This window comes from Nomia melanderi, chromosome 13 (genome assembly GCF_051020985.1).
Source record: "Nomia melanderi isolate GNS246 chromosome 13, iyNomMela1, whole genome shotgun sequence".
Taxonomy (NCBI): domain Eukaryota; kingdom Metazoa; phylum Arthropoda; class Insecta; order Hymenoptera; family Halictidae; genus Nomia; species Nomia melanderi.
In genome coordinates, this window is record NC_135011.1 from 7,070,702 (window position 1) to 7,085,188 (window position 14,487).

General features: G+C 41.6%; 2 protein-coding genes across 3 annotated transcripts; one reads left to right on the forward strand and one right to left on the reverse strand.

The window, feature by feature from the left end:
• Positions 1-969: 969 nt before the first annotated feature.
• Obp9 (odorant binding protein 9) lies at positions 970-2,499 on the reverse strand. The gene is made up of 5 exons (XM_076373361.1): positions 2,446-2,499; positions 2,294-2,351; positions 1,513-1,707; positions 1,172-1,236; positions 970-1,110 (listed from the first exon to the last, which is right to left on the reverse strand). The coding sequence occupies exons 1-5, from the start codon at positions 2,497-2,499 to the stop codon at positions 1,084-1,086; spliced, it is 399 nt and encodes a 132-aa protein (XP_076229476.1). The 3' UTR covers positions 970-1,083.
• Positions 2,500-5,505: 3,006 nt separating this feature from the next.
• Adar (adenosine deaminase acting on RNA) lies at positions 5,506-12,232 on the forward strand. 2 transcript variants are annotated; one of them, XM_076373374.1, is made up of 8 exons: positions 5,506-5,937; positions 6,029-6,087; positions 6,191-6,251; positions 6,463-7,293; positions 7,383-7,768; positions 8,103-8,397; positions 8,484-8,674; positions 10,955-12,232. In XM_076373374.1, the coding sequence occupies exons 1-8, from the start codon at positions 5,886-5,888 to the stop codon at positions 10,979-10,981; spliced, it is 1,902 nt and encodes a 633-aa protein (XP_076229489.1). In that variant the 5' UTR covers positions 5,506-5,885; the 3' UTR covers positions 10,982-12,232. The 2 variants fall into 2 exon arrangements, with proteins under 2 accessions (XP_076229489.1, XP_031825777.1); XM_031969917.2 differs by having other exon boundaries at positions 5,507-5,937; positions 8,781-12,232.
• Positions 12,233-14,487: the final 2,255 nt, after the last annotated feature.

Below are 14,487 nucleotides of genomic sequence, written 5' to 3' on the forward strand. Positions count from 1 at the left end.
GAAAATAAAGAGAACAAGAAAACGAAATAAAGAAGTCAAAGAACAGCACGCTGCCGACAGAACTGGATACTAATTAAACGAAACCTAACGAAGATGAAGTCGAAAGGTCGATGGCGAGAAAAATAAAGTTTTTCAATTTTACTTTTATCACATCCTCGCAAAATAAAACTTTACTCTTTCCTGAAATGTACTTAATTCCACGGTATAGTTACACTGTTTTGTTATCTTTTACATTGAAGAGCTGTAAATTTTACGAGCTATAAATGCTGCAGTTTATTTAATAGTTATTCCTGTCTTTCATCCGTTACGCGAATAAAACTTCGCCCGACACTGGTATCCGGTTCCCGCTGATTGGAACTCTCGCCCGATCGCCTTTAACGATCTTTCCCCCCGATTTGTCGCGCGCGAACGAAGAATGGAACCCATCGATGAACTCGACGAGGTCGTTACCGCGGGCGCGGAACTTTCTTCGATGGAAAATGCACCTGTGCGCTTGATGCGACCGGGGTAATTCCCTTTCAGCCCCCTTGATAAAAGTCTGCCAGCTTCCGTGACTACTTAATTCCTCGCCTGCCAGCGGTTATTCGATGTCCCTTTAACTTTTTGAGTCCCGAGACCGCATAGTCGCGGTTTGGCACTGTTGTATGATGCGGGGGTAGCTCGCTAATTTTTCACCTGTTTTTATATAACTTCACGACAAACGTGATTCCTTGAGAAATTAATCGCGCAATTTAGGTTTACGCGCGTGTAAGAATTATAACTGTGATGTTCAGGTGCAATAGTTTAATTAACAGTAACAAATATACGAGATATACGACAACGGAAATTGGTGTGGAAAACTTCGTGTTTTCAGGTCAACGTTTTATAGTGACCTCTTCGCTTCTTGGACTGCATTGTCTTAAATACGCACGATACGAGTCACTCACCAATGTGGTTTCTAGGAAACGAAAACTGAAAAATTGAATGTTTCGGCTTCTGAAGTTATTATACAAAATATTCAGAAATTATAAAATATGGCTTCCATATACTAGTTTAACCCATCAAGAACTTTATTAGATGTAAGTCAACTGCTGATCAAACTGTCTAGATCAAAGGCACGGTCTGCAGAATCTGTAACACGAGACGATGAAGAGGAAGCTGATAGTTGCCCGGAATTAAAGATAACGCTTACCTCCGGGTAAGTTTTCACGTAACACTTGGCCATCTGATAGGCCTTGTCACAAGAATCGGTTGCGGCTGGAAACAAATGGGTTTGTTAAAGCAAACTCTCCACCCTAAAGAGTCACTTAACCCTAGAAAGACTGAAGTAGAGGTTTCTCAAGTGCTCTAGGTGCTAAGTATCGAAAATACGTTATTTATTTCTAGTCTGACATGCTTCGCAGTGGAATACTTTTACGTCGGAAATAAGTGAAATTATTTGGTCGGTTGATTAATTGATAGTTGATCAAACAACATTATTCGAAACAGGTGATTGCTCAGACTATGTAAATCTAATACTCCTGCACAACTCACGGACTGATTTGCATTTGTTGAACAGTTGTTTCGAGGAGGCCTGCAAACTTCTCGGTATGTGCCTAAGAGCCCTCTGCACGTCTATTTCCGCATTGTCGTTCAGAATGCCGTGTCTCACCATGAAACACTTCACGTAACACTTCAGCTTCGGGTCTTCGTGCTCGAAGTTGCCGGACTTCATTCGCCTCAACGACGCTGAAACGTTAAACAGAGACGGAACGTTCTTTGATCTATGAACTGTGGACTTTTACACAAATGTGTACTCTAACAGATGAATCTATCGAGCCGGGGTTGAATGATATGTTTATCTTCTTTGAAAAAGTTTCGATAGTCCCAGGGTAAAGCGAAATCTTTACGGACTTCCGATCGAAGTTTTTACTATATTGCGTTCGGCACTCCAGCGTTTGCTATAAATCAGTGATTCTCAACCTCCTTCGAGTCACATTTTTCGCACCAAAGTATTCTTAACGATTATTCCATGACATTTACTTATCAATTTATCATTCGTTATTAATAATAATCTTCCTAATGCGGTGATGATTTTATGAAACGAACAAGTAATTATTCAATACGATGAATTATCTGCAACCCGAATTTCAACAGATTTCATATCAAAAGAAATAGCAAATAAAATGCATGCATACATATTAGCTATTTTAAAAAGTGAATGAAAATGAGAAACTAGTTATGTTTCCAGAATCATCATTCTAGCTTTGAGAAACACTGCTATAAACGCGTAAAACCCGCAGTCTGCCGAACTCTTGAATGCTTGATAGATTACCCCATGAAACCTTCGACTCCCTGCGGCAGTCTTTCCTGATGTCCGCCCCAATCGGGTCCTGAAAGGCAAACAGATTCCTCGTGAAACTTCGAAACGAAACTACCCTGGAAAGGATTGGAAGTGAAGGGCAAAATCTCTCTTGGTCCGCTCACCAACGAAATTAGGGCGACTGCTAGGACCAACGGTAACAAACGATGGCCGAACATGTTGCACCGGCGTTTAAAATCCCGAGGGTATCGTTGGCCGTCGGTGGAAACGTACTGGCGACCTGCAGTGATTCCGAATAATACGACCAGGAACGTTATCAAGCCGATAAATTGGTTGTTGTTCCGCGGTTATTGAATAAAAGTCGAGATTAAGCTAACGAGATCGACAAATTAACGCTACGGCGATCAATCAAAAAAGGAAATGCAAAGCAATTCGATAACGCACCGCCCCGTGCAGTTGAAAATCCTTGTATTTTAGGCAAGGCAAGGCTATGATCGGATGATCAGTTGTGTAAACAATTCTAGAAACAAATGGATTCTCACGCAACGACAGTATTTTGAAGATCGGTGAAAGTACGAGTAGAATTATAAAGATATTGACATTGTTCAGACGCCAGTGTCCGCCAACGTTGTTAATGCTTCTGGATAGTCTGCAGATGTTGCAGCTGCAACGAAGTTGTCTTGGCGTTCAAACGAATAAGACATTAATAAGGTGTATTGAATTGAATTAATTTAAGATGAATGAGTTGTATTGACCCTAGGTTACTGATGTCTCAAAATAAATGTCCCATTTATTTGTGTCTATAGAACAAGTGCTTACCGTTTGAATATGGCTTCGTAATCTAGGGTTGATACAGTAAGAAATGTACGCCGTTGATCGAGCACCCCCCAACAGTAGCAATATGGCGGAGAAACTTATTCATCAACCAAGTTCCACTTCGCCTCTCTTCCTGGCGGGATTAAGAAAATCAGCATTTTCTAACGACCGGTTTCTTATCGACCCCGGCCCATTAATCATAATCCTGTCACGGGCTAAGCGTATCGCCGATAATCGAGATGCACTAAATATCGGAAGCGGCGCGTGTTACACCGACTAAAGCTTCCGGTTCACCGGTACCGTTGAAAGTGGAGCGATTCTTCCTCGGACGGGGAAAAAGAAGATGAACGATAACGAGTCATTTTTTCGAGGGATCGAATCCAGTTTTATTTGTATAGTATCGTAACATGAAAGCCCATTTCCGTGACGAAAGAAAAAGGACGAGAATGTGGAAGGGAACTCGTGCAATTTTCATGGTCCATTTGACTTTGTGTCTGATTGATAGATATTTTTATACAGCTTCGAAAGCGCTCGAAATGGCCATCTTAAATCTAATCGCAGTCTCGTGCAGTTTCTGATCTCCGGAGAAATTCGTTTAACCCTTCAGTGCAGGGAGGAGGTCGCTACGAATTTATAGAACATTTTTGAAATATAATGTAACAGTGCGACTGAATTTATTACGAATCAGATTTTAGTATTATAAATCCTAATTTGTTCTTTGTATCGATATACTCGTCACACTTTGCGAAATCGTTATTCTCCAATACAGAGACAAATTAACGTACGTTTTAATAATTCAGGGTTAACGGAATTATCGACTACATAGTAAAGTCAATCGTACCGTTCCTGTAATTAAAAGTTACTGAAACGTAACAATATCTGTACAATAGGAGTACAGATAACCAATGTTTATACCCATTGTTTTCATCTGCTTATTGTTCTCTGTCTTTATGTTTTAGGTTCTTCTTACATTGTCTGAGCGCGCAGTACGCATAAAAATTCTTATAATACAAAGGAACAGGGCCGCGCAAACTCGAGGGTGCAAGGGGTGCATTGCACTCGTGCGGCAACAAACAAATATATAATATTTATTGTATGCACCTAATATTTAATTTGAATTATGCGATACAGTATAATCGTTAACCCATCGCCGCACATTTTTAGTTTTAAAATCGTGCCCAGAAACGCAGTTTTTTAAAATTATTTGTTTTAACTTGTTCAAAATCAACTTCCATGTTATCTAGAATTACGTCATTTTTGTTGAATGTATTACTGAAAAATAAACAAATAAATGCATTAGTATAGTCCGTTAAATGGACGGCTATAGCTGTTGTTTGCGGTAATGGGTTAATAGTGTGAAGAGTGAGACGACGGACGGCCTTGCGTTATTGAAAGATCATAAGTATGTTTTTCTATTTTTTTAAAGCAGACCAATAACAGTTTGAATTCGAGCGGCAAATATTTGTTGCCCTTCTTTGTTGCAGTTCTACGAAGGATGCGTAGCGGCGAGGAAAACAAAAACCTGCGAAGAAAATCGTCGACAATGTATCAGTTTGCTTCGAGCAGTAGTCCTGTTTACTTCAGTGGAACTTGCTTAGAAGTGCTTAAGTATTCCTTCGCCGCGTTTAGCCACGTGCTACTCTACGACGATCATGGTATCGACATCGGGAAAAATGTCATGCAGTTGTTGCAACCTGCACCAAGTGAAACGGAATTACGTAACGGCCCAGCTGCAATCGTTCGAGGACAAGTTACGATGCAATTCGTGCCAATTGCCGGTTTTGGGCAACAAAGATGTTAGAATCGGCACGTCGAAACACAACTGCGATGTAGCTGATAATATTCTCATATATTGCATCCACATTGTCAAGAAAAAGAAGACTTCATTCAAGATCAATTCAATCAAAATCGGATACTACTTACTGCCGTTGAATTGCACAAAGGGTAAGCTCGAATTAACGGAAAGGTTTTGCATTCAAACTAAATAGGAACTGTTAATCATTTGATAATAGAATTCTTATGTTACTCTAGTGTCTAATTGCTTGTTAAATATTTTTATTCAACATCTTAAATTCCTGGGATACTTTTATGGTGATACGTGTTCGAATTGGTGGTCTTACAACCAAGGACTATTTATATAAATTTTATTTTCGTGTTTCGCATGGAAAATTTACATTTCTGGCAATGAAAAGGGGGTATTTGAGGAAGTGTGGTGGGGATGAGGTCGCATCGCGAAGTTGATAACCGCGGGAAACTATTTCTGTACTTTCCCCGAGGAGGATTAGAAGCATGAAAACAAGACTGGCGTATATAGTTGACGGTCGTCTGTTCCTGTCTCCGTTGCACCTGAAAGTTTTTGCGCATCGTTAGCCCGATTCTAGGAGAAGAGCGCTTTCCGCTGGACTAGAGCCTTTCAAATCGACTAGCCGCGCCAGTTTTACTTGTCGCGTGCGCGGTACGTTGCGCAGTCGGGAGGTCCGTGCTCTACACGCTGGATTGATCAAAGAATAAAGTTAGTGTTCGGTCGACGGTTACGTATTTTCATCTCCCGGCTGATTAGCAATCTGGCTCCGGCAGTCCCCGTGCGTATCAGCGATTCGGTTTTTTCGTGCCATAAACATCGGGACGGGTTGTGGGGAATTAGGTTATGTTGGTGGTCGAGAGAAACGTCAGTGGCGCTGTGGGCATCGCGACACGAGTATAATTAAAATCAATGTAACAGTGCAGTGTTTCGAGACGGTCGTGTTCCTCGGGTGCGAATATCTACTGTGTTCACTGGATAAGAGACATGTCAAACGGTCTGATCATGTTGAATAACGAGAAGGGCACTGCAGAGACAAGTACGGTATATTCTTGTATAGGCTCTTTTTAATTCAACGTTAAGCGTATTGCGGTACTCATTGGAAACCTCGTATCTTTCTCATTGTTTAGAGTACACGGCGTTCACGGTCGTTAACGTGACAACGTCTGGTCGGGACCGGTCACAGGAGGTACATATGACAGTGTTGAGCTTCCGTTAATTGCTGTTATTTTTGGAACAGAAACTTTGTTCCCCCAAGAGCTGTTAATTGTAGCTCACTGTCCCCTTCACAGATGGAGCAACCGAATATCTCGAGGCCTGTGCTGAAGAGGCCTGCAGAATCAGAACCAGAAGGTCAGTGGTTGGTTTAGTTATCATTTGCGATGCTATTGACCAACACTTAGTTGTCTCATATATGGGCATTAAGGTTTTCAAATTCTTAATAGGGGAGTCACGAGTCGAATACGTATCACTTTATAAGCATTCCAGGTTTAGAGGTCCTGCTTGCAAAGGAGACTTTTGGTCAATCGTTGAGCAAATTGATTTGTGTTTCTTATTCCACCAGGTAATACCAATCCGAAGAAACGTCACAAGAACCCGCAACCCAAAAATGCTGTGTGCGCATTGAACGAATTAAAGACTGGAGCAGTGTATAAAGTAGTAGACCAGACCGGTCCCACTCATGCTCCTATATTTACAATTGCTGTACAGATAGATGGACAAACTTATGAAGGCAAAGGTCGTACTAAAAAAATGGCAAAACATGCTGCTGCAGAGCTGGCATTGAGAAATATTATTCAGTTCAGGAACACGCCAGAGGTACACCAAGCGATAAACACTTGTCAGCCTTCCATGCCTCTCGAGCCAGATTTCACTAGCGACGTCACAGAGCGTGACAATCATCTAGTCAATGCATTTAAAACTCTAACGCAAGAACCAAAGAGCACAAATAAATTTTTAGAGAAAGGTCCTGTAGCGCTGATAAATGAATTGTACCCAGGGGTAGTATACAAATGTGTATCCGATAGTGGTGAAAGTTACGCAAAATTCACGATATCGGTAACCATCGACGGCGAGACGTTCGAGGGTACCGGACCTAGCAAAAAGTTAGCGAAAGCTGCCGCGAGCAAGGCGGCGTTAGCGAAACTGAGGAACGTCCACAGTTCCTCGTTTTGCATACCGCTGCCAGTTCGCGTTTTACCGAATTTCTCTAGTAGCGGACACTGGCAGGATCAGATGCAATTGCCGCAAATGCTGGCAGATAAAATCGGGAAAATGGTGAATCAAAAGTTCAGCGAACTGATACAGTCAAAACCACAGCATGCTAGGCGCAAAGTTCTGGCGGGCATCGTCCAGACTAAAGGCTCGGACGCTGAATTAATCTGTGTGACGACCGGTGAGAGTTCAGTTCTTCTGCGTACACTCGTAATTTCGAACCGAGAGCTTATATAAAACAATTGCTTTTTATTTCTTTTAAACGAAAAGGTACGAAATGCGTATCTGGGGAACATTTGAGTGTCAGCGGCGGTGCCCTAAACGATTGCCACGCGGAGGTGGTGGCGCGTAGGTGTCTATGCGAATACTTGTACAAGCAGTTAGAGCTGCACACGGAGGACCGAGCCGCGGAGTCCATTTTGGAACCCGCGAAGAAGGGTTTTAAACTGAAACAAGGCATTCAATTTCATTTGTACATTAACACCGCCCCGTGCGGTGACGCTAGAATCTTTTCCCCCCACGAGGAGAACGAGTCCGTCGACAAACATCCAAACCGTAGAGCTAGAGGTCAACTGAGGACAAAGATAGAATCTGGCGAGGGAACGATACCGGTGAAAAGCAGTGAGGGGATACAGACGTGGGACGGTGTGCTTATGGTGAGCAGTCATTATAGGATTTATCTTATTTACCCAAAGTTGGGTAAAATTTGTCAGAGAAACTATTCCGAGTACTGTTTAGATTAGATTCTACCCAGATATTAGAGGATATTAATCTTTATTCTATAACAGAGTATACCCTACTCTATGATACAGTAATCTAATGATAATCTTTGAGAGAGACATTTTTCAAACGTATCGCAACAAACAAGATATTTTATTTTTAAAGTTACACGAACGTTTTCAAATTAAACATATCACACTAGCAATTCGATATATTTTACTTGGCGTTGAACAACCTGCAGTGTACAAAACTGTTTTCTTTGGTTATCAGGGCCAAAGACTGCTGACGATGTCGTGTTCGGACAAAATAGCTCGATGGAACGTACTTGGTGTGCAAGGTGCACTTCTAAGCCACTTCATCGAGCCAATTTACTTCCACAGCATCGTTTTAGGCAGTCTATTGAACCCAAGCCACATGTACAGGGCGGTCTGCGGCCGTATCGAAAATACTATTCAGGGTTTGCCGCCACCGTATAGACTTAACAAGCCGCTAATGAGCCTCATTACGTCTTCGGAAGTTAGGCAACCCGGGAAAGCGCCCAACTACAGTGTAAACTGGACCATCGGTACGTGGCAACCCATCCAGGAGTTAGGTCCAGAGCTAGTTTAAGAACTCTGGTGTAAAACGCTTTTCGTCGGTGTTTCTCCACAGGTCAGGCAGATGCTGAGGTGATAAATTGCACCACGGGGAAGGACGAGTTAGGCAAACCGTCGAGGATATCAAAACAGGGTCTGTTCAGGAGGTTTTACAACTTGCTCGATAAACTCGACACGATAGACGACGCTGATAAGAATCAGTGCCGTCACTACCTGGACGCGAAATCGTCCGTGCAAAATTATTCGGTGAGTAGGCGATTAAATGTCGCCGATCTAATCATGAAGACGTTTCGAATTCACGGTTCTGTGGTTCAGCATTGTTTCTGTTTTCCGCTTTTTCTTTATGCGACAGCTTGCCAAGCATCAGTTGAAGGAGGCTTTTGTAAAAGCACACCTTGGGAGTTGGGTTAAAAAACCGATCGAACAAGACATGTTCGAGGTTGATATCTGACTAAATCAGGGTAACGATAAAACGACGACCAACGATACGACCGACTTTCGGGTGACAGATTATGTGGTTCCTACTGCAAACTAGATCGCTCGTTCAGCGTGTTATGATATGGCAGAATTCGGCATCAGTAAAGCATAAATCGTAGGATTTCACGCGTACTATCTCATCTTTGACTTTGCGTTGGGTGATACGTTTCGCGTGTATGTGTGTATGTATATATGTATATAATATGGGTACGCATATCCTCTATGTATATATGTACACACATACATATATGTATATCTCGTCATGCACATCGTGTTCAGTCTGTGCGTGAATCGAGAACGACGAGAAGGAAATGGCAGAGAGACGAATGTGAATCAGGTGCCGTGGACACGGCGAAATTTTTGGTCTTCAAGACGTCGGAGGTTTTACTATTCGATAGTTGCTCATTTTAAATAATAGGGTTTAATCGACGCGGCACGTTTCGATACTTCGAATTTTAATCTTAAATCGTTTTAGAGTAACGTCAATTTCGACAGACTATATAGACTGGTAGTAGAACGCGATTCCGGAACGAGCAGTGATTACATTCCGTCGGGCAGAAAAGACGGAAGTAGAAAGGTTTCACTGTAGCGAGCAGAGAATTTTATGTTTTGAAAGAACATATATACTTCGAGACATCTGTTTTTCACGAAGCAAGAGATTGTTGCACATATCCGTACCGTCAGTCTTCTCTTTTTCCAAGTGTTTTCACGTTGAAACGACCGGGATGGAAATCTCTCGCGGTTTCGTCGTTCCGACGTGCTCGTTTCTGGTCGTTCGAACGCAATTGAGGGGAGAGACTTAGAAGAAAGAAAAGAAGAACAAGAAACACTCGAAGAGGGAATATCTCGAGGTTTTAATCGTGCCTGCAGTATTTTTTTCTTAGGCGTTATAGGTATATAAAACAGTGATAATAACATGCATCACGTTACATCCCCGAAGGCTGTGACCGGAGTATAGAGAAATCGTCGACGTTGCGAATAGTTACATACATGTTTCGTCGCGGATGTTGATGAAAATGGAACAAGAATCGATTCCTTGTCGGCGTTGCGACAGATATATACTGTTGTCCTCTAGTCCTACTGTCAATGATCATGAGCGTAAAACAATTTTTCTCAGAATATTGACGATAACGTGTACAACACTTTGATCTTTTCTTTTACTTTTCGAACCAAGATGTATTTTTCAATGAATCAAATGTTCCCGTTTCTCGCGAATCGTCGACAACGAATCGACAGTTCGATGTTGTCACCGCTGAGTTTTCATAGGGAACAAATGAGGATATATTATTAGGATGAATGGGCTTGGGATGATCGGACGAGCGGATGGATCATACAAGTCAATAAGTAAATCAATAAGTACGTTTACGGTTACTAGTTTCTAGAGAATCCTAAGATCATTGCCTCACTGTGCCAGTTCTTATATAAAAGAAATTCATGCGATTCTGCCGTAGTGACACACTGCCCGGTGTCGGTCCAGTTTTGCGTGAGAAACTCGACGGCTATCCGCACGGAGAAAAGCAGGTTGGGTCAAATGAAGTATTATATATATTATATAATACGTATATATATATATAATACATATATTACACATTCACAAGCGTGTGTGCTTGTCACTTGGAACGCCGTCACTTCCGGTCTAAAGTGTGCGTACCAGTCCGGATAGCGCGAATTCTCAGTATTAAGTTAGTACAAATCTCGGGCTTCGAGAAAATCTTCTTTATGTTGCCCATGAATTAACTCGAACCTTCGGCTGTTTGTTTCTTCTTTTTGTTGAATTTGAATTGTTAATTGTTTCCCCTTTGTATTACTAATTTTCTTGTACAGTAAGCGAACGACTAGAAAAAAAAAAGAAGAACGGTGTGAACACGTTTGTGCCAACGGAGAAACGAGTGGAAACGAAATGCAACGATGCCAATGAATTCGCTGGCTAACAAACCAAAAGAAAAAGCGACGACACGTTTCGCTTGTTTTTTTATCTGTGTGACCAAAAGTGAATGTTAATGTTTAACGGTTTTTGCGTGCCATTGTTAACCGATTCATTCTCCCTAGATTCCTCCCTTGACTACCCTCCCTTGAATCGTCTCAAGTAACAAAACGGAGCCGTGTCTTCTAACGGAAAACCAGTTTATCCCGCCTCTTCTCTTGCCGCTTGCTTCTTCTTGTCTTCGCATATTACTAATCACACGGACTTCGATCTCCAACGAGACGCAAACCGAGTTACCTACTACCTACTACCTACACGGGAGTTGATGAACGATAACGAGTCGAAACCGCCGATAATCACGAACGAGGGACACACGCTCACAGGACGATTAATTGAAACCAAAGAAACGAGAAAAGAACAAAGAAACAGGAATAACTCGATTCGACGTATTTCTGTCGACGATTTGTTTCCCGTTTTGCACGGGTACCCAAGTTTTCGGCCGCGCGTGCCGCTAACAAAATGGCGTCGCGGTCAAGAGCGGACGCCATTTGTACGCACGCGACAAGGACGCAGAATGCAACCAGGTAACCAAGGCTGGAGGACGCGTTATCGTTTCTTTTTCACTTTTTTTCTCTCCATGGTAATCAGATTACGATTGCCTTCAAGATGAAGCCGGTATTTTACATTCTTAGGGTATATACAATAGTGTTTTTATTGGAGTAGAGGTTAAGGGGACGCGGAGTCGCGGTACTTTCTCTCTTCCGTAATCGCTGAATCCGTGATCTTTCACCGCGAGGACACGCGTGAAGAACATAAGAGACCCGTCACACACACGTACTTACATATACAGCCACACTGTTTCTATATTACATATACATAGGTATACACACGTATATACATATATATGATACGGATATCACGAATACACAGATATACAAAAAAGAACACACGCATACTACACAGAGAGAACACCGATATAGCGGAACCACTTAATGGTCAGTGATCAAAGAAGAAATAAAATAAGAGTAACATGGAGTGAGCATATTACTTACAATTAGTTATCGATTAAGGTAAAGGAAACACGCTAGTTCTAGTCAATCTTCGACTTTACACCAGTTTTTTCGATTTTTGCCGCTCCCCGGGATCTCGTCGTACCTGGGGAAAGAAATTGAGAGCGAGGAAGAGAATGAGAGAGAGAGAAAAAGAGAGAGAGATAGAGAGAGAGAGAGAGAGAGCCCGAATAGTGTTAGAAACATCGAGCATAAATTACGGAAAGAAACTTCGTAGTCAGCTAGAGTTTAAGCTTGACTAGTGCCTCTAGTTGTAAATTCTGTCCGAACAGAAGTTAAGTAAATAACGATAGAGGAGAAAGAATGACGAATAATAAACCTTTATTTACCAAGCGTGTTCGGCGTTTGTCTTGCTCGAGATCGTTCCCATTGTAATCCTGACCAATAATGTACCGCCATGTTTCATTGTAGATTTCATAGTATTATATAAGATTTAATCCTTCCGAGATTCATTTTCTAGATTTTTATTGCTGTTTAGAGGAAAAATTTATTTTGGTATAGGAGTGTAGTCGGATTCCGAATTTCTCGTTGAAAGGTTATGAATAATTATATCTTGAGTCAGTCTCGAAAGGATTAACGCAATGCTGTATCATTTCTGCATGTCGAGTGTACTTGTGTTTATAGTAAATCTAGTTCGATTTGTTTTGAATAAAATCAACCAAGATTTCCAGTTTCTAATGAAATATTCTCTCTCTATAATATTTTTAATCATTTGTAACATCCTTCTAATCGTATGTATCCTGTGGTGTAATCTGAAATTTCCTCTTATCATTCTTCCAACGTTCGATTAATTACAATTAATTTGGGATTCTATTGTGCTGCGAGTAAACAAGCGTGATTATAGCGAGAGAATTCCGTACACGAAAAGATGCATGGTCTATTCATCGCTTTACGCAGCTGAGTGCATGCAGCAGATTTAGCACTGTCAAAAGGTATCGATCTACAAAGGAAGCGTTTCAACGATTCCCGGATCTAGCTGGGATAAGGTTGTAGTAAAATCGAAGCAATCATTTTTTCTTCTTTTTCTTCAAACTGTATATTAATTACATCGTTACTGTATATTACTCTTCCACTGATAATCATCTATTAATAGCGCTATACCTATAGTACAGCTGTCGTTATCTCGCTTCGCACTTGAGTCCCTTGATCATCAAGAGTCTATTGAACTCTGATAACGAACACCGAGCAACGATATTCTCTGTCAGTCTTAACGTTTTCCTTTTTCCTTGAAAATCTATTGGCAGATCACTCTCAACGCGATCTGATTTCTCACTAATTTAACATTTAACATTAGAACTATCAAACGGGCCAAAATCACTGATTTCGAGTTTCTCCTGTTTACAATTACTGAAAAGATAATTATAAATCATCATTTATAGCTTACCCAAGGAATAATTAAGTAAACTGATTTACTAATGTAAAAACTAAAACATAAGTCTCTCCACAAATGAACATACAAAACAATTCAATTATTTGGTAGTTCTAGTGTCAACGAGAATCCTGATTCGCTGACTACGTACCGGGTGACCAAGTGCAAAGCGTTTTCTCTTCAATACGTTACATCGATCTCTTCCTCTTTCATCTTAATTCCTACATGATATGTATCGAATTTGCGGATGATGTCTGTTGCCGTGTTTCATGTGTCTGTATATCTGTATGTCTGTGCGTGTTCGTAGAAGAACACGCGTGTATGTATGCATGTATACATGTACCCATGTGTGTGTCAGGTTTTGGTGAAAAGTATGCTCGGAAAGGATGCTGCGCGGAGTTCGAGATTGATCGCGATCGAAACGGATTCTAGCCCGCGAATCATTGGAACTTAACACGATTCGTCGGTACGTTTTCCATCATCAACATTCTTCCCTTCTCTTTCGTAGTACCATATCTTTCTTTAATCTCATGTTCATTTCGAATGTCTCCGATCGAAATTCGATGATAGATTCGCTAGCACTGTCTACGTATTGGGGAAGACTTCGCGTGAACGTCGTAGATCCGACACAGCAGCGAGAAATTAGATCGATCCTCGCGAGCTTCGTCGCGTCGAAGAACGAGAAGAGACAAGAGTGTTCGTAATTCTCATTCCGTTTATTTCGAGCACGCCTTTCACCGGCTCTTCCTCTTCAACAAATGATAATCTGTAGGCAGAGAGGTTCGACGGCCTCCATCCGTCGCGTGCGGGAAACGGAAACACGATCGCAGGCTGCATCATCTAAAGAAGCTTCCCTAGAACGGGCCGGTGGTCAACGATAGTAGTTGGCGAGGTAACAAAAGTTTCTTTTCCGCTATGTTCTCGTTTTTCTCCCTTTCTTCTCATAACGACAGACCAATTCCGATACGTAAACCCCTACGGCTTCTCTACGGTGTACGGATGATTGATTCTGCCACCTATTTCCAGCCTCGTGGCGCGTGCACGTGCTTTTCGTAAGGCAATGGGGGTTGATACGTGATTGTTCGTTCGTCGGTGTCGGAAACGGACGCGGTTTCGAGCCGTTTACTTTGAAGGGTAGCTAAGAAAACGATAGAATTCTTTGGAGAACATATCCTTGCAACTAGAGGGACAAATAATAAATTTCTTAGTTAATAAATTA